This window comes from Heliconius melpomene, chromosome 21 (genome assembly GCF_056956725.1).
Source record: "Heliconius melpomene rosina isolate 202511_hmr_F chromosome 21, ASM5695672v1, whole genome shotgun sequence".
In the NCBI taxonomy this organism is placed as follows: domain Eukaryota; kingdom Metazoa; phylum Arthropoda; class Insecta; order Lepidoptera; family Nymphalidae; genus Heliconius; species Heliconius melpomene.
In genome coordinates, this window is record NC_140409.1 from 13,279,813 (window position 1) to 13,300,252 (window position 20,440).

At 33.3% G+C, this 20,440-nt stretch overlaps 1 protein-coding gene across 1 annotated transcript in view; it reads left to right on the plus strand.

Moving 5' to 3' along the window:
- Positions 1-6,164: 6,164 nt before the first annotated feature.
- fax (failed axon connections) overlaps positions 6,165-20,440 on the plus strand; it is a 40,917-nt gene continuing 26,641 nt past the window's right edge. Inside the window, exon 1 of the mRNA XM_085206186.1 lies at positions 6,165-6,619. Coding sequence (XP_085062312.1) covers positions 6,317-6,619 — 303 coding nt within the window. The 5' untranslated portion in view covers positions 6,165-6,316. The remainder of the gene's footprint in view (positions 6,620-20,440) is intronic.

Genomic DNA, 20,440 nt, shown 5'->3' on the forward strand with positions numbered 1-20,440 from the left:
TTATCATAACTTAAATTTTATTTTACTTGTTAACGAAATATTTTTAATCAAGCGATAATAATTATATTAAAAGCGGAATTATTAATACCGTTAACGTCAATTCTCAGTCACGTCTATTTATCATTTAAATTTAGTAAATTGTCTTAAAAATTAGAAAATTTTATTTGAATCAATAAATTCTAATAATAAAATCTAACTTAAAATTACTAAAATGGTTAACATTATTCATATTACCAAACAAGATGCACAATAAAATGCATTTTTATAGCAAATTATGTATTAAATATTTGAAAATTTCATAAGTTTTATAAATAATTTGGTATATTACTGACATAACTGCCATTTAATTCCTATATTTTGGTGAAAATAACATGGATTTTTGACCAAAATTACAGCACAAATGAAATGTATATATTAAAAATATTTAAATTTAAAGATATGTTAGATCGCTAACATTTGATATAATTGTAAGATTTTCCAGTAGTTGGCTTGTTTTTAATAACATGCTAGTCTGGTTGATATAGATTACTTTAATTTTCATAAATACTTACATGTATAGATTTTTTCTGTATCCTACACAATGCAGGGTAGACAGCGGGAACCACCAACCAGTGTTGTGTGAACCAACTAGTGTTGAGATATTCCGTTCGTGTTAAGATATTTTTTTTCCCTACTTTTCGTCTTATTTTGAGATATTGCGTGTAGAGTAGTGGAACTCAACGCTCGTTTGCTTCGTTAGCATATCGAGGAAATAAAAATCAAATATAATTAAATATTTAATTTCCTAAAGTAGGTATCAAACTCCCGGCCCGTTGCGTGTACAGTCGCGCTTTTGTTCCACTGCGCCACGGCAAGTCTCGTTACATATTATATATACATTATATAGCAATTATGAGCAAGGATGTCTTAAATTATTTTTTAGGACATTGTGGAGAAGAATCTTCTCGTTGTATTTAGTTTTTTATTTAGAATTGTAATATTGTAACTGGTATGCCGTGTGAGATTGTAAATAAGCATATTAGAATCTACCTGTTAGTAACTCTGTTATTCATTGTCTCTCACTCACCTCACTCAATCAAATCTTATCTTATTTTAATATGCATACTATATTTATGTTTTGAAATGTTATAAAAGTTCTATGACAACCAGACGACTAAACTAATTGAATAATATAAGACTAAGTTAGTCACTAATTAGTACAAAGCGACTAGTAAAAATAACATAGTAGCGCCAAACTGAATAAGTAAAAGCAATATAATAAACGTACAATCTTCTATACTATTCTATACTATACAAGTCTTTTGACGCGTTAGACATCGTGTGACAATCAAAAAGTAGAAAATATATTTTTGGATATATGTAGCTGAATACGGCTATGTTGATGATTTGAATGAATGAAGGTAATTTAAAGGCAACTAACTGTATTTCATATCAATATAACAGAACATACTAAATTTAAGGTCTATAATTATTTAAATGCCGCTAAAAACTTCATTCATTTGAAAATGCGACGCGTCACTTCCATTCATTCGTGTCTTCAAATATTAGTTGTATTTACATATATGATGTATGTTTACGTTTTTAAATGGTTTTTATATAATAAACAATATGGCAGATAATTTTGATGACAATATAAGTAGATGTATATTTTGTTTTGTACATTGTTCCCGAAGAGTGGTTCAAGAAATGTGTTATAACATCTGAGTGTATTGTGATACTATACATATTATAGATGGGCATACAACATCTAAAATTAATCTTGAAACCATTTGAAAAACCACTTTTCATGTGAAATACGCTGATAGTAACATCACATTGTTATATTGTATTTGGTTATGCAATTTTGATTCAAGAAAAATTACAAGTCTATTAAAATATTTATTTTATTAGTAAAAGAGCTCAATCAACATCAACAATCAATCAATCAGCATCAACAATACTTCGTTGTTTTGCCAGAATAATGTTTTTCACTCGAATGTCGTTATTCGCAGACCACACATTTTCCAGAAACGATTATTTAATAAATAATGCTAAATTAATACATATAGTATATATGTATATTATACATAAATAATGTATATACAAAAACAATGTTTTTGGTAAAACAATGGTTTATGTTTCATAATTTATGGAGACATTTTGCATAACTGTATACAATCGAGACTTATACCTTATTTTATGTTTACAGCGTGATTCAAAAACCAGTAAAAAACGCCATACATTAACTCAGATTAAGCTTAATTCAGTGTCTTTAATGTAATTGTCAGTGTGCCTTAAAGTATTATTTATCTGCGTAACATTCATATGTTTCATTATTTATCGTTTTGTCGCTATTAATAACTAGTAAATGACGGAAATACAACACTTTTTTATTAATAATTTCACATATAATAATTTATATATATGTTATTGTTCTCTTATTTAGTATATACATCTAGCAATTTTGAGAAATTATTGTTACTTATTAATAGGATATTCGAATAATCATCGAAACTAGCGAGATTGCATTGCCTTTGGAGTGAATAAACAAAAAAAATGTAAGTTTTATTATTAATACAATCCATACATTTTTGTATTTAGGTAGGTACAAGAAGAGGTGGTCTGTTAATGTATTATTTTTGGGACAGTTTTAGCACTTTAAATTGAATTGAATAGTGCAAAATAGTTTTAAAAAGTTAATAAATAGCATTAAGCATTTTGTTTTTCTTTATTCTGTTCGTCCTAGCGAAGAAATTAAGAATACTAAAATTTTGGTTACATTCGCTCATATACTCGAATGTATACAGTAAAACAAATAAAGCATAAAACGTAAATAAATAATCTTAAATAATATAACAAAAAAATATATTTATGTTTTTTATAATTTTTCACACAGTTATACATCAAGGAGCAAGCTCTTAGATATCAAAAAATATCGCACACCATAAAGAAAATGCAATACTTACGCATAATCACTAAATTAGGTGAATTAGTGTAACAAATGTAACCTACGTAAGTTATTAGACATATTGTGAGTTTTTAGACATAGTGTACGTTCTAGTGTTTGACAATGACTTAGTTATAATTATAGTGACAAAAAAAATTAAACGTAAAAAACCAAATAGTGTTTTTATAAGTTAAATTTTAATATATATTTTGACATACTTTGTTATAAAATTGCCGTGTTTTTGATGATTATGTTTAAACAAAAAAATTGCTATGTTTGTCTTAAACAGTATAACCTTTTTCTTATAAAAATTAAAAAGGTTATATGATCAAATACAACGAAAAGAAAACATTATCTAGATATTTTCCTACTTTTTTATTATACTGTATTAAAAGAAATAATAATAATAATACAGAACGACAGAAAAAAACTTTTAATTAATTAATATTTTAATCAACGTAATCATCATGTGCATTTAACTTAACAGTGGCTTAGAATAAGTAATAAAATAAAAATATTAGCTTATTTTACACATTTTGTATTGTAAACGCAGCTTTAAGGAAACGAAAAAGTAGTTTAAAAAAACGAAACTTATTGGGCGATTTACATATAGGGAGTCTATTCCAATATACATGTATTTATATGTATAGAGGTATATTTTATAAAATATTATTTAGAAACACAGGCGCGTATGAGGCGTTTTATAGAGAATATGCGAAAGAGCAATAATAACTTACTAGTTAAATATTGTTCTTAATATACAAGCTTATCTTTTTCTCATTGTTTGTTATGTTTAAACGAACAGGCGTGTACTGTAAAACTAGTAATAGGTAGTAAATAATTGTAGTTAAGTGCTATGTTGAATATAAATATTTTTTGAAACTATGTTTTGTTATTTTTTTATTCCAATCCTCTTCATATATTTTATGTTATATTTTAACTGAATCTTAATCGTCTTACACTATCCGAAAAGATGTTTGACATATAAATAAAAATAACAATTAAATAACGAATCATTAAACAAATAATCAAAGGAAAAAAGTACACCATTGAAAAACATTGTTTTGTTTTTATTTATGAGACGATGACTCATATTGAATCATTCTGAACAATATACTCACTGTCAATGGAACTAGCTAATATATAAATAAAGATAGCTAAAGTAGTATAAAAGCAAGAATTAGTGTAAATAATAAGTTATTATTATACTAACTCGAGCCGTCGTAGTGCAGTGGTAGTGTCTAATCTAGTGTCGAGACTTATAGGTTAGATTCCCACTCGGTGAATATTATTTTGTTCTCTCTTTTACCAAAAGGAAGCCCAGCGCTATGACCAGCCACTCATCGCGCAATGTTTCTAAAATTAGGCGGGTGGTGGTGGTTAATACTAGGTCCCCTCTGTCTACTTTGCTATATGAAGTGAAACTGTAATAAATATTATTTATACAAATTCTTTTAAATCAATTTGTAATAATATTTTAATGTTGATGGTGTTGCCATTGAAAATTATTTATTATATGAAGTGCAAGGCAAAATATAATAACTCTCTGATCTCTGTAAAGAGACTACAGCCTGCAGCAAGGATCCGCTCATATTGTACCGGGGTAGTATCTCCTATAATTTCGCTCTCACAACTCTGTAAAACTCTTCCGTGATCATGCGGAGAGAAAAGCTGTGATCCATAGACCCTCTTCCAGGTCTAAAGCCATATTCAAGAATTATTGTATTACCTAGAATTATTGAAGTAATATGAAGGAAAAGGTAGAAAAGGTAGAAAACTTAAAAGATAATGGAGAAATTATTAGGAATCTAAGATTTAAGAACTCACAAATATGGTTAGCGAGGCTTTAGCTGAGCTTTGCACTTATATGAGTAATTATCGAAATACAGACAAAAAAAGTTTATAAATAATTTTCTCACTCATAATAAGAAATCAATAAAAAAAATTCTACATAAAAATACGCTGGAAATTATCCTCTTAATTTTTTTCTTTCGTCTTATATATGTTTTCTTTTCTTATATGTCGTTTGATTTAAAAATGAATTTTACCCTTATATAATCAAAAACAACGTTGTATCAATGATATTTTGTTATTTATGTTAAACTTAAGGTTATTTCCTATAAGTTTGAAAAGTTGATTAAGTACTTTTACGTAATAATAACAAGCTTGTGCGTTAATAGGTACGCATTATATTTATTAGTAAATTTATAAACATATTATTTATATTTCTTTCAATATTAGTATTAGTATAGCTACATTAGTTATTGTTATTTCTTATTTTGATATTCCCCTTTTCAATAGTTAAAATATATTACTTTATAATTTTCACGTACGTACTTCCCGGTGGCCTTAAATACAAATCCATGTTATGATTTAGCCGATACAAAATTCTCTCATCTCTAATTGTATAACGCAAAAGTTTTTATGCTAACTTAGAATACAATAAACTTGAAGATGAAAAAAGAATAAACCGAGACACCTACTTCTGGATTCATTCAAATTACTTTATAGAAAAATAAAAATATAAGGTCCAGCCTGTCTATATTTTTTTTTATTTAACTTGCTTCATAAGAATTTTGTGAATAAAGTCTTAATCATAAAATACTTATAATATGTTTTATATAAAAGGATACTCATTTTATTAAATTGAATCAAATGTAATTGTCACTCACCATAAAAAAAAATGAAGTGGCGAATGAAAGATTTTTTTGCCGTAAAGCTAAAAAACGTTTGAAGTAATGCAAAGTTTTATAATTGTTTGGAAGGTTTTAACTATTGTACAAGTCTTGTCGCGAAAAGTTAATACCAATGTGAGTGCAATCGAGGAAAGCTTGTAATCCTCTTTCATAAGAATTTTTTTTTCTCTCTCCTCCATTGTAAAGGAAGATTAATATTCACGGAAGTATAAGATAAAGCTGTGATATTACTTAATATACGGTTTTCCTTTTATAACATTATTTCAAAAGAAAATATTTTTGTATTGTCAAATATTTTATATTTCGCGCCTAAATACAATTCTTTACTTTTAAGACTTATTTACATAATATGTTTGTATATATTTAAGATTTTAAATATAATTATAACAATATTCATTCTTTGTTTTCTTCAAAACTTGTCATTACAACTATTTATTATAAAAAAGCGATAATTTGACATATCCGCAACATTGCGGGAGCGGCCATTTTGTAATCCAGTGCGGCGTGAATATTGAATAGCGTTGCCTGGCAACCAGTTATTCAGTCAGTTGACTATCTGTTGTGCGGCTTTGCGGTAGTCAGTCCTCGCCACGCAGCTAACGCACCCCGCTGGCGGTAGTGAACGAATTATATATTAGACAAAAAAACTCTTGTGTGTGAATAAAGGACTCGTGCTCAACACCCCGTCCTCACAATGGCCACAGAAGTTATAAACACCGTGCCGGAGAATACTGAGAAAGAGAAGGAATTGAAGGAGGACGCGCCAGACAATGAGCAGACAAAAGAGGAGCCGCCGTCATCCGAAAAAACCGAGGTGAAGGTGCCGGAGGAGAAAAAAGTGGAGCCGGCCCCGCCCAAGCCGAATGTCCACAAGATTAATTTCGAAAAAGACGTTGTATATTTGTACCAGTTCTCGAGAACTCCTTTGTTGCCGTCGACTTCGCCGTACTGCTTGAAGGTGGAGACATGGCTGCGGCTCGCCGGCATCAAATATGAGGTAAGGTCGCTTTATATGGATGCACTGAAACGCCTAAACCCCTTTTTTAACATTTATTTAACCAACTTTCATTGCTTGCGCATCGATCAATCGTACCTTGTTTGAATTAACGATAAACGTCTCTAATCATTTTATGTCTATTTTTTATTAAAATAAAAGTTAATGAATGAATTTATCATTAATTTTCATATTTATTATGTTTATTTAATTTCTCTTAAAAATTGTATTTGCACACAGGTTTGTTTTTTCATTTTTTTTAACTGATGTAAGTAGACTGCTGCGCGCCGCAGCGAAATCCGGCATTGCGAAGTAAATGTAGATTATTTTTTTAAATAAATGCTTATCTTTTCATATTTTAATCATGTCTATCCCTTTTTTTTTCTAAGACTTTAAAAATTTACATGTATAATTACATTTTAAATAATATTTTCTAGGTAAATTATGAAATTTAAATTTATAACGACATATATTAAAAATAATGTCGAAATTAATACAAATGAAAATCAAAAATATAATCTTTTAAAACATATTTTTTTATTTTTCTTCATTCATCACGATCCGAGCAGGCATGACTCAAGCTGTATTACTATAATACTATTTATCAGCATATTCCAACAATAATTTAGTTAAAAACTTGTACAATTCAAAAAAATCTATAATAGATAGAAACAGGCATTATGGCGCGGCGTGTATAGTACGTTCGTCGAGTTTTGGCCTCCTTGATGCAGAGGCTAAAGAGCTGTAGAGGGCTGCGCAGATTTGATTTCATACTTTTTTACACTTTTCATAATATTCCTCCAGAGTGAGCAATGAGCGATAGTCCAGAAAGTCTAATTTTAGGGCGGCCAAGACTCGTCGACTGTACTATACATGATGTACAGCGCATGCTCCAACTCTACGACGCTAGCTTAAACCAATGGACCCTTTCAATATTATCTTACAAAAAAAATACTTGACAATTTTTAAATAAAACTATTTTATAATAATTATATAATAAACATATTCATCAGAATATGACTTTATTATTATTGGAATTGATTTAATTTTATTAGCTTAGCAAAAACGATTATTTTATCTTAACTTCCAAAAATATTTGGAAAATACATAATTAATAATTTTTATATAATAATTATATCATTTGTAAAATATATATCAAATCACAAAAAACTAATATGTTTCTATGAAATTCTTAAACTCGCGCATATCCGCCATTACGAAAATTAAAATGTCACCTATTTAATGAAAATAAAGTCCACATATATAATAATAATAATAAAACAAAGAAGCTAAAATATTAGATTTCAATAAATAATAAAAGCTCAATAATAATTATTAATAATATTTCTATAATGAATTCAACGCATGCGCCGTAGGCTCCCTATTTAAGATCTTTGTCATGATTGTACTGGTAGGTGCAATCACGGTCTATCCCATAGGGATTCTATTCATGATGCGAGGCCGTTAGCAATCGGCATTGTATTGTTTAAATAAACTAATTATTAATTAATTAATGATATTTTTAATATTTTTTTGAAAGTATTCACTTTTACAGAACCTTCTGTGATGTAAAATAAATAATAATATTGACTAATTGCACAAAAGTAGTAGTTCCTTCTGCGTACCATTTTATATGCGGGATACAGAGATGAGAGATGAGGCTAAAGAAAAAAAGACGAAATCTTAAAAAAAAATAGACAATAAAAAAACAGCTTAACCATTAATAAATACATCAATAACTTCCTGTACAGATCCAAAGATAACAACATATTGAAACGCAATAGATAGGGCGGATTCACACTATACTGACAACTATAGTTCGTTCTCAATCCGATATCGGTTGGTTAAAAATATTCTTATATGAGAAATAATCAGAGCATTCATATATTTCCTGTCAAGTTCCAGTCCATCAACACATATTTTTTTTCTCCTACTATCTCTTACCAAGTACGAACCGCGACCGGCACTACAGTGTGAACACCCCCTTATTACAAACTAGTTGCATATTTAAAACGCGTCGCTTCAGATATGGTCCGCCCTCAAATATTTGTCGTACCTACTCGTAATATAAACAATAGCGCAGGAAGCTACTTGCTAGTGTGTAATCATCTTTTGTTTATTGTTTATATTAAAAGCATGTTAAATTTGTTTTATTATTATTATGCTTATTTCTGTATTAATACAGAAATAGCTTTCATTTTCATAATAAAAATAATTTACTTTGATTATAAAAAGGAAAGTTACCTTTTCACGGTCTCGTAATCTTCATTATACCTCGGAGACATTAATATTATGCCTCGTTTTCACGCTCCAAAGACGCTTCACCTTTACACTGGGCTTAAAAGAAGAATTTCGTGAGTTAAATATTAGGGCACAGCCAGGTTGGCACAGGGAACCTAATGTTAAGACACTCCGAACCCATTAGCACAAGTCCGTCCTTCACTTTCCACCTAATTCTCGAGGCGTATTGCGTGGTGGTACTTAACGCCGCGCTTGATTTCGTCACCGGAGCAAGGATATGAAAATATTAAATATTTCATTTCTTTAAGTGGGAATCGAATCCACTAACTGTCGTGTTTACCGTCGCAAGCTTTTACCCCTGCGCCACAACTGACCTCAAATATTAGAAATTCAAATAAAAAAAGTTAGCTTTTAGCGCGGCTTCGTCCTTCTAAACGATTATAGAGATATAATATGGCCTGCCTGTTCCAGGGTATATTGACTTCTGATGATAGGACTTTTCAATTCGTATTCCAGTGGTTTCTGATATTCTGATATCAGAGCGTTCAACGAAAGGAACTCTTCAACTTTATAACATCAGTATAGACTGTAGCTAGTTGAAGTCTAATAAAGGACATATTTGATATTGAGACAAACCATTTATATTTTTAATTTTTTGACTGTATTTGTAGAGAGAGTGTCATGGCTGGTGCAGGGGCACATGCGTGCGATTGTAAACGCGACGGTTGAAGGTTCGATTCCCACTCCGGTAATTAAAATATTTATTAATGCTTAAAGAAGGCAAAGCGCGCAAATATTGGGTGGTGGGTGGGAAATGGAGTTTTCTAACATAAAGTTGTCCCTGCATACTACGCTATAACAATAATAATTACCCTGAGTGGGGACCGAAACAATAACCATCGCGTTTACAGTCAGACGCTGTCCCACTAAGCCACGACGGTGTTTTCTTTTATTTTTTTTAGCTTCACGCTACAAAGCTGAGTAGGCAGAGGGAAGGTTCGATATAATTATAAAACATTGCACATTTAAATAAGAAACAGGAAATGCTTGTTTGCTATTAAACAAAAAGATTGACACCTCCAAAGTGAACCAATAACAAAACTAGCTTACTCGGAAATAAAAAAAGGCAATTTCAGAACACTTTGTTTGGTCGCCAGATGTTGATCATTCTCTTATTATTTAAAACCTACTGAGCTTAAAACTGTAAATTAACGAAAAGTTTATTTTAAGCCGTCGTAGCGCAGCGGCACAGCGCGTGGTTGTGGTTTCGATTCCCACTCGGGGGACTGCATTAGTTAATTTTCCCCGCTTTGGTAATAAGACGAACCGCGGCACTAAGTGTCTTAAAGCTATCTTCCTTCTCCTTACTCTATGACTCATAATGAGCATCTCTGCTCTTTCGTGTTAACGCCGCTTTATATCTTATCAAACCGGTTGACTTAAAAAAGATTTTTTTATCTCCAAATGAGAATCGTACCCACACTGATCGACTCTACGTTCGCTATAACTTATATTCTAGAAAATTATAATAAACATTACCATTAAAAGCAGAGAAAACGCTAGTTTCTCAAAGACATGCAATTAAAAGTGAAATATATTCGTTCGAGACTTGACCAAGATCCAGTTACTGAGGCCTAATTACTCGAATCGCTTTACGCCACACGACGCCGACACGACGACGACGCGACGGTTAAACGACTTCGCCTCTAAGACAGTGGATGCTGTTGATGGGATGAGATAAATCTTTGCGTAGACTATTATTTGTGTTCCGCGGAAATGTCGAGAAAGATTGTTGGGAGAATTAAGTTGAAAGCTCATTCAGAGGGCAGAGGGAATCTGGGAACCTAATATTAGGACACTATGTTCCTGAATTCTGAAAGCATTGGTTGTTGAGCGCCGGGCGTTGAATTAAAATAAAATTATTTAGTTACGGAATTAAATTCAACATTTGGAAACTCAAAACTCAAAAATATTAATGATCTTTTTAAAATAATAAATATTTCTTAGGCCGGTCCCATCTAACCGTCTTATTGAACGTGGTCACTATAGGTTCGATTACCACTAAAAACAAAAGGAAATGTTTTACAGCTTAAAATTCTTCATGCTGTCAATAGCATGAGTAATGTATGAAATAAATATTTGTATAGACTACTGTTTGTGTTTTGTTTTGGGAGGATTAGCTTTAAAGCTTTTTTAGCTTTTCACTTCTTTTTCCTCCTACCGTGTTAAGTGCGGGATACTAACAAAAACAAAACAAAATTTAAAACAATAGTTTGTTCTGACGTTCGTTGCAGCGTTGCGTCACTAAAAAAGGGGCTATTGTAATTCAATACTACGAAATGTATGCTCATTGGAGGGTATGAAATTGGGATACAACCGGTTTTTGGTTGTTCGTTTTGAAGGAAATAGTGGGTTTCTATATTGGAATATTTTAAAATTAACTTTTATTAAGTTCTTAAGGCCGTCGCGGCGCAGCGGCACAAGGGTGTGACTGTAACGCGACGCTTGTGGGTTCGATCCCCACTCAAGGAAGTGAAATATTTATTTACGTTTATATTTCCATTTCTTTGCTTTGGTGTCGTTGAGTTCTGCCACTCATCACGCAATGCCTCCAGAAGTCATTCAGTGGGGAACAGAACAAGAGTGTCTTAACAATAGGTTAAGACACTCTTGTTCTGTTAGGGGGGAGGGGGGGTATGATATGATTGTAGACGTGACGATTGTGAATTCGATAACCGTTCAAGAGAATTAGTTATTAATTTTTTTTCGCTACGCTAAGAAACTGCGGCGTTGAGTTCCGCCACTCGATATTTAAAAAAAAACACTACATTCTGCTATACGCGGGATATAGCGTGAAGCTGATTTTTATTACAAATATAAGCGTTCCCCAACTTAACCTACGCCTTAACTTAAATAACCTAAAAAAAACAATTTATTTCACTTTCATCCAATCTAAAATGAAAAGCAAATACCTGTACTATTATAATAAACAGTTATAACATAACAGCGTGGTCCACAGACAAACTTACATATTGAATATTATACAGCGGCGAGCTCCCATGTGTCAAGAGGGGCTCAGGCCATCGCCCTCGCTAACCTTGCGCGCTATCTAACACTATAGTGAAGTCACTATAGTTGGAATTAAGTGTGGGTAGATGAGAAATTATTTTGATTGGGTTATCTTTGGGTGTACATAGATAGATATAGATAGAATTATACAGTTTATAGATAGATTGAGGCCGTCGTGGCTTGGTTGTGGTGGATTCCCACTCGGGGAGATTAATTATTTTAAATATTTACATTTCATCGTTCTGGTAACAAGGGCATAGCTCGGCGTTAAGTTCCTATATACTCTATACGTATTGCATTAAGAATTTAGAGGAAAGTGAGGAACGGAAGTGTCTTATTAGGGACGGAGTGATTCTACATTCCTTCTGCCCACTGATAATTTAGAGATGTCTAAAAATGCTCAGTCAAAGAAGAACCGATTTGGACGTGAACGTGTAACGATCACACTCAATTAGACAAGACCGCTATCGAAATCACGTTTTTGTATCAAAAATGCTAACAATTGAATATTCAATAATCGCTGTAATATACATTTTAGTGTTAGACTAAAAATAACAATGTATTATTAATAAATAAATAACAAAACAATAACAAGTATATCAAGCAATAAAATAATGTATCATATGTCACCTATAAATTTATGACGATATATTTTACACAGTGGGTAAGTGTCTAGCTGTACAGGCGACGGTTGTAAGTGGTTGTAAGTTCGATTCCAATTTAGAAAATATTATCTTATTTAACATTTTTTTTTTGTTTTCATAGTATTGTTAAACAAAAACGCGACGTTGCGTTTTAAATGTTTTTTTTTTATATGAACCGTTTATTCTACGGTCTCCCTTCTTGTTCTGTTAAAAACAAGATATTTTGATGTTTTTTACAAAAATATATAGGTTTATTTTTTAATATAGGAGGGTTGATACACACTGTTACACACATTCCACCTAATTTTCGAGACATGTACATTGAGTTATAGAACTCAACGCCTTCTTTATCTTGTTACGTGGGTTCGCGGGGAAATTAATTATTGTTTATTAATATTTTCATTTCTTCCATTTGGTAACTTCTTCCACCACTCAACACGCAATCCCCTGGCTACGGATATCTACATAGAAACATACATGACATACAGTAAAGTAAACGTTATATCTACAGTCAAAGAACGCGAAGTTTTCGTTTCGCACTGCTGTCTTGTAACAGTAATCAGGTCATTTGCAAATTGTTTGTACACAATTATAAAACATGGCGGCGTTAGCTCGTTCGGCGTGTTGGATTACTGCGAAATGCATATTTTAATATGAAATACGTGAATGGTAAAGGTATAGAATGGAGAACGGAAGTGTTTTATTATCATTAGGTACCCAGGTTCCCTCTGCCTCTACCCTGATATATGCGGGATAGCTGCGTGGAGCTAAAACAATATATAAGTAACACAGTGGGACAACGTCATACTGTCAACGTGATCGTTGTGGGTTCATTCCCCATTCGAGGTAATAAATTATATTTAGTTCCTCTGTCTGGCAAAACTAATTGTGACGTTTCTATGCAAGAAAAAGTATAAAGCTATATAAAATGTAAATATTTAAAATAAGTATAATATAATATTTTATTATATTAATATAATAAACATTTGTAGCCATTTCAGTATTTAAAAGTTATTAAAAAATACAATACAATACAGTTATTAGGCTGTGAAATTCTTATATTAACTCGTTGAAGAGTCTGTAGGGAAGAGCGTGCCCTAAAATTAGACATTTAGGTTATTAATTATTATGTCGTTTATCAGAATTGAAAATAAATCACATTTATATTTTTCTCTCGTAAAATAAATAGAACAGAAATCTCTTATGTAGCTTGTTATTTCAATAGCTTTTATATATATTAACATATTATTTTAATTAAAAGACATAACAAAATAATAATAATAAGATTTTTAATAACTTATTAGGAACTAAATCATTTTTTTTGTTTTATCTTTTATAGTCGATATATTTTATAATATATTTCAAAGTTCATAGAATTTTTACATTATGTAGGTATATCAAATTGAAGTGAAATAACCAGTTACTTAGCCACAGCTAGTGTGCGTACAAGTATTCTTAATTGTGCGTTGTAATTAATTAGAGGCGTTTTAGCGTCGGTCGTTAACCCACGCTGACCGAGGAGGGTGGCCACACGTCCTGAGACAAAGAGAGCCTACAGAGCTAGGACAGTGTTGAAGTTCATCATAATATAATCCTGATAGTTTATTATTTTTAATAATGTGACAAAAAATATGGTTAATCAAAAATAAAATAAATCGTTTAGAAAGAAAAAAATGTCTCTTTTTGCTCAATACATTTTCTGACTGTCCAGGTATTTTCTTCAGCTTCAGCAGGGTAGGCACAGGGATAATTTAAGATACTCTGTTTTTAATAATTTAAGAAATTCTGCCTCAACACCAGAGCGACCATAAAAATATTTCACTTCTTCCTCTAATGGGGATCGAACACACACCCAGTCGCGTTAACAACCACACTTGTGCCTCTGCGCCGCGACTGACCTCATTTTATCCCGATTTTATGTTTTCAAAGGCTGGCCACCCTGGCACTGGGCCTGGCTATGAAGTTTTATTACAACTATTATTTTAATTATTCACACATGTCACTTCGTCACCCTTACATTGTATGGAAGTACTTGTAATGGAAAAAAATAATGCCTCATCTCGTCCCCTCTACATACTATTACAATAGTAATATATGGAAACCATCAGATGGCAAACATTTGTATATTTGTTATAGGGGTTCGTTTGGAAGTATATATTTTGTAATGAAATAGGAAGTAATAGCAAATGGATGGATAATTTTGATGAGATTTTTGTATAGTGATAGCTTGGAGCTTGGCTTTTCGTGCCGATCGATTCGGTTTTGGCTGCTTTTTGACTGGTTTAAACAGACGAAGCCGCATGAAGAAGTTAAGCTATTATTTCAACTAAATTAGGCAAAGAAAACGCAGCCTTGAGTTCTGTCATTATGTCTCGATAAATTTTAGGTTAAAAACAGGAAAAAACGTGGAACTGCTTCCATACGTTCTCATACATTTAAAATTATTAATTTTCTCAAGTGGCGGGCTTGTCACTAGCAGACCGACAAACTGAGCTAGAAATATTGAAATATCTCTATGTAGACATGAAATGTTCAATGTACCGCTATCATTATCTACTCTAAAGGTTGCAAGTTATATCGCGGCCGATGTGAATATTTCAAAACCGGTCCTAGTTTGTATCTAATAAATATCTGAGATTTTTGCCGATATAAATAAAAATCTAGTTGTGGCGCAGCGGCACAAGCGTGCGAGTAATTGAGACAGGTTGTGAGTTCGATTCTCAATAGAAGAATAATTTGATTTTTCTCGGTCTGATAACGAGGCTAAGCGCGGCGTTAAGTCCCGCAAATCATCACGCAATGCTTTCAGAATTCGACTTTCCAGGTTCCCTCGTCCTACCATGCTAGGTGGGGGATACAGTGAAACTAAAAAAATATTATATTCTAATAATAATATCATCAATAATATCAAAGTCCCACAGTTGGCAATTAAGTCTTAATGTTAATCTAATCGTTTTAGTTACATTATTTTTATATGTAGGTATTTAGGTATACCATGACCACGACCACTCTCAGTTCACAGCTAATAAAGCAATGGACAGGCTATTTACTCAAGCAAACAATAAATCGACGTTTTATATTCCATATCGAAATTACGTTTTCCCGTAACACTGGCGTGAGAGGAATTAATTGAAACACTTTTGTTTTTTTGAAGCCGCCGTGACACAATGTTGTTACGCGACGGTCGTGGGTTCGATCGCCATTCGAGGGAATGAATTCTTAATTATTAATATTTTCATTTCGCTCTTCTCTTCGCCCTGGCACCAAAGCCTAAGCCTGACCTTGAGTTCCGCCACTCAACATGCAATGCTTCGAAAAGTCGAGTGGTGAACGGAGTGTCTCAACACTAGTATCTCTCTGCCTACCCTGTTGTATGCGAAATGCAACGTCAAACTGATTTTATTACAAACAGCTGAGGCTATCGTCTATCGTAGTACAATTTCAGGGTATACTGTTAACGCGACGGTCATGGTTTCCCCTCCTCACTCGGAGGAATGGTTTCATTTCCCTATTTCCGTTTCCCCTCTAATAGACAGAAAGCAGCGTTGGGTTCCGCCACTTAATATACAATGTTTCGAAAATTGATTGGATAGTAATGAAAGGAATGTCTTGTGTCTTTAAGTTTAGAGAATGCATTTTTTTGCGAACACACAAGTACGTGCCGAAATGATTAATAAATAATGTACGTGCCGAAATTATTACTGAATCATTTCGGCACGTGCTTATTGTTAGAAAAAAATCCAATAATGCATGCTAATGCGTATAAATGCAAAAATGCAAATGCATATAAATTGAAAATAAAAATGAAAACTAAATTGGCCTGTAGTGTAAGGTAAGGTAAGGCTACAGGCCAATTTAGTTTTCACTTTTATTTCAATATTTTTTTCTGTCCATACCAGCTAAAAAAGCAGCTAAGAATTTTGCTCGTCGCGGCTAATAAAATATTCATTATTTTTCCTTCGTGTCGATTGTCTCGCACGCTCGCGCATATACAGAGTTGAATAGGTATGCTTGGAATGTTGGACTCAGTCAGTCAATGAGTTTAGTTTATTTTACTTTGGCTAGAGGCATTGTTGGGGTGTTCTAATAAAATATTTGAGAATATTAGTATAGATGGATGTGTTCTTATAATGAAGTTTTCTCTGTGGTAAGATAAAAGGCAGCGTTGTGTTCCGTTTCTCAGCACGTAATGTCTGGAAATTTCGTAAAGAGTAAAAAAATGTCACACTAAAGTGAATTTCCTCGGCCTACTCTACTATATGCATGACTAAATAATAGATATACTCGACTAAGTTGCTCTATGACTGACTCTGTTATAAAAATAGCATTTACTTACAATAACATAGAGTTACTCATAACAATGATATGTTTTAATTCTACTATTGATACGTATTAAACTGGCGAGTGACTGGAATAAATGAATAGATCATATATTTATTGATTTTTTTTGTAGTTTAACACTCTATGCTGCTTAAAGTATCGTGGGCAGAGGAAACCTAAAGTTAAGACATACCGTTTCCCACTTCACGCTTAATTTTCGAGATATTACGTGTGGTGGTGGTGGTGGTGTCTATTTGACTGAGCGGTGAAATAAAAATAATTAAATAAAATCCTTCTCCCGAGCAGGAATCGAACCTACAACCGTACAAACGATATCCTTTAGTTTGTAAATAACCTAACAAATTATATACAAAGCAAAAAAATACTATAACGTATATTATTAACAACTAAAGCTAAAAAAGGTAGAAAGTATTTGTATCCAGCACACTATAATATGGAAGGAGCTTTCGCCCAAGTAGGTACTACTTACAGTATGTATACATCATACATACATATAATACGTCGGGAAGTGCGACCATTTGCGGCACACTTTCATCCACTTACCCAGTACGTATGAGAAAGCCGTGCGCGTGCGCAGCCGTAGAAACCTATAGCGGTTTGTAGATCACTGTGCCTTTCTACGACAGTTGGGTGTTGCTGTAAACTAATAGTGGTCGGTCGTTGGGTTCCCGAAAATGTATAATACTATGATTTTTTTAGCTTCACGTTCTAGTGCTAAGTTACTCCACTCCCTACTTTTCACAGAGTTCTGGAGTGGTGTAACTCAAACCGCGCTTCAACACCAGAACGAAAAAATGAAAATGTTTAATTTTCTCGAGTGAGAATCGAACCCACAACCTGTCACACGCTAGTGACTAGCTAATCCATGGTTGAGAGGGAAACGGCACTAACTTAACACTAGGTTTCTCTGCCTTCCCTGCTATATGGGGGACACAAAGCTAAGATACATTTTAAAATGCCATTGTTCCGAGAATTCGGCGGAAAGTGGGAAACAGAAATGTCTTAATGGAAACGGACTGTCTCAACACTGGGTTCCCAAGTTCCCCCCTCCCTCTATTAAATCTAAAAGAAAAACGAAAGCAAAGATAAAACTTATATATAGGGAACTTTTTAAGTAAACTCGCAAAACAAGACTAGTTTTACAACATAATTATCCAAATTTTATTAATTAGTAGAGACACTTTCAAATTTTGTAAATTCAATCGCGTGTTCCATACTCGCCCTTAGAGAGTATAAATTTGGGTGTCGCCCTAACTAGATGATACTTAAGAGCTAGGCGGGTCGTCACGCGACGGACTCGCGCCTATAATCATAATTAATTAACGGAACTCGATTATAGAACTAGGTATATATAATTGTATGCGTGTCCAAATTCCATTAAGCCATCTATGTCACCGATGTCACCAATGTCAGGGGCTCGGTTTTTCGAACTTTTGATGTGAATTATTGGTATTGTCCATTTGGAAATATTAAACGGCTGTATTTGTTTCAAGCTTCACGCTTTATGCTGTTTATAGTAATTATTATATATTCTTTATTGCACATAAAAACACATAGGAAATACAAAATTAAAAGTTTAGTTAGCAAAGGTGGGCTTATTTCTAAAAGAAATCTCTTCCAGCCAACCAATGGAAGTGGGTGACTGTCAAATAGCGGGAAGAGAGTACAGTGCAGTTATCAAAGGAGAAAAATCACTAAGAATTTAAATAAAAAAAAAATAATCACAAAAAAGAGTAAATACATATCCAAATACATAAATAGATACATATACACTAAATTTATAAATACAAACTATATATAATACATATATACAATACTAGCGGCCCGCTCGCGGTTACACCCGCGTGAACTATGTTATTATTAATTTCTGTCTCCATGGCTACGTCCTAGTGACGTCTATGCAAAATTTGAGACTCCTAGCACATGTAGTAACGAAGTTTCATACAAACTTTCAACCCCAAAAACAACCCCTTAGAAGTCGAATATTGCAAATTCCCGTCTTAGCGAGCACCTACGTCCTATAAGTAACTCGTATGCAAAATTTCAGATTCCTAGCACATGTAGTTTCTGAGAATTCGTGATGAGTGAGTGACCTTTCGATTTTATATATATAGATATAGTAAGGTAGGTAGGGGAACCTAGTCGGATCTAGATCGGAGTTAGGAAATGAAAGTAATCTCAGTCTTCCAATTGCGACTCGAACCTGCAACCAGTGTATACCGTCACACTCTGTGCCAATGCGCTACGACGACCTCATTTTTATGTTGTTGTTTATTTAAAAGATTAAATGATATTCTTATTGTACTCTTTGTGATTCATGTGTCTAGTAATTTAAGTGCATATAAAACTCTTTTAATTTAAACAAACCATACTAACCGCGTTCGCAGTACTTGATTGATTCATGCTAACCTAAAAGAAATTGACATATTACTTTATGTGAGCAGTTCAGACAGTGTAGAAATACCATAAGCCTCCACTGGGGCTCTACCCCGAGCTCCTCATCCTGCAACATGATGGGCACACGCAACACGAAATCTGGAGCCGGAAGTGGCATAATTCAAAGCTGCGCTTTGCCTAAACACCAGAGATACTCCTCGAGTGAGGATCGAACGCACAACCAGTGTCCCTGAACCAACTAGAGTTGAGCTAATCTGGTTGCCATTGCATTATTCATATTAAAATGCATAACGGCGTACGTCAGTTTATTTTATGGAGTGCACCGTTGAATACAGATGTGGGGACGAGACTTCCGGCCCAAGGACTCGGGCGGGCGAGTGAGGCCGCACGGTCGCATTCCACCGCCAAATACGCTTGTATATTATCTCGATGAGAATAAGTAATGCTTCGTTCGCCTTGATGGGACTACTTGACTTCTGAATATTGTTTTTTTTTTTTTGCGTTTTTAAATAATAATTTGAGGCCGTGGCGTAGCGCCACATGTATATGATTGTAAGTGTGACAGGTTGTGGGTTCGATTGCCAATCGAGGACATGAAATATTTAATATTTTAATTTCCTCGCTCTGGTGTCGCCTAAAGAATTCGGTGGAAACTTGGCAACGGAGTGTCTTAACACTAGGTTTCCTCTGTCTACCCCTCTGTGTGGGATACAGCGTGAAAGTGATAAAAAAAAATGTTTGTATTAATTATATTTAAAACCCAGTCACGAAACATATGCGATATGTGCAATCTATTATTATCGATGTTGCTAAATTATTATATTGTTGAGATATTTGTAGGTGAGGTTTGTCAATACTCTGGTGTGTCAGACGTAATTGTTGAGTTGCCTAACTGTCCCGGGGGGTAGTGGTGGCTTATGTAAATGGAATAAGTAAGTAGCTTAGTAGTTAAATTGGCGCAGGGGTTCAAGCGTGCGATTGTAAACGCATTGGATGTGGATTCAATTCCAATTTTCATTACTTTGTTCTGTTAACAACGGAAATCACGGTATTGAATCCCATCACTCAACACACAGTGCCTGGAGATTTCGGCGGAAAGTGGGGAGAGGAAATGTCTTTATGGGAACGGAGT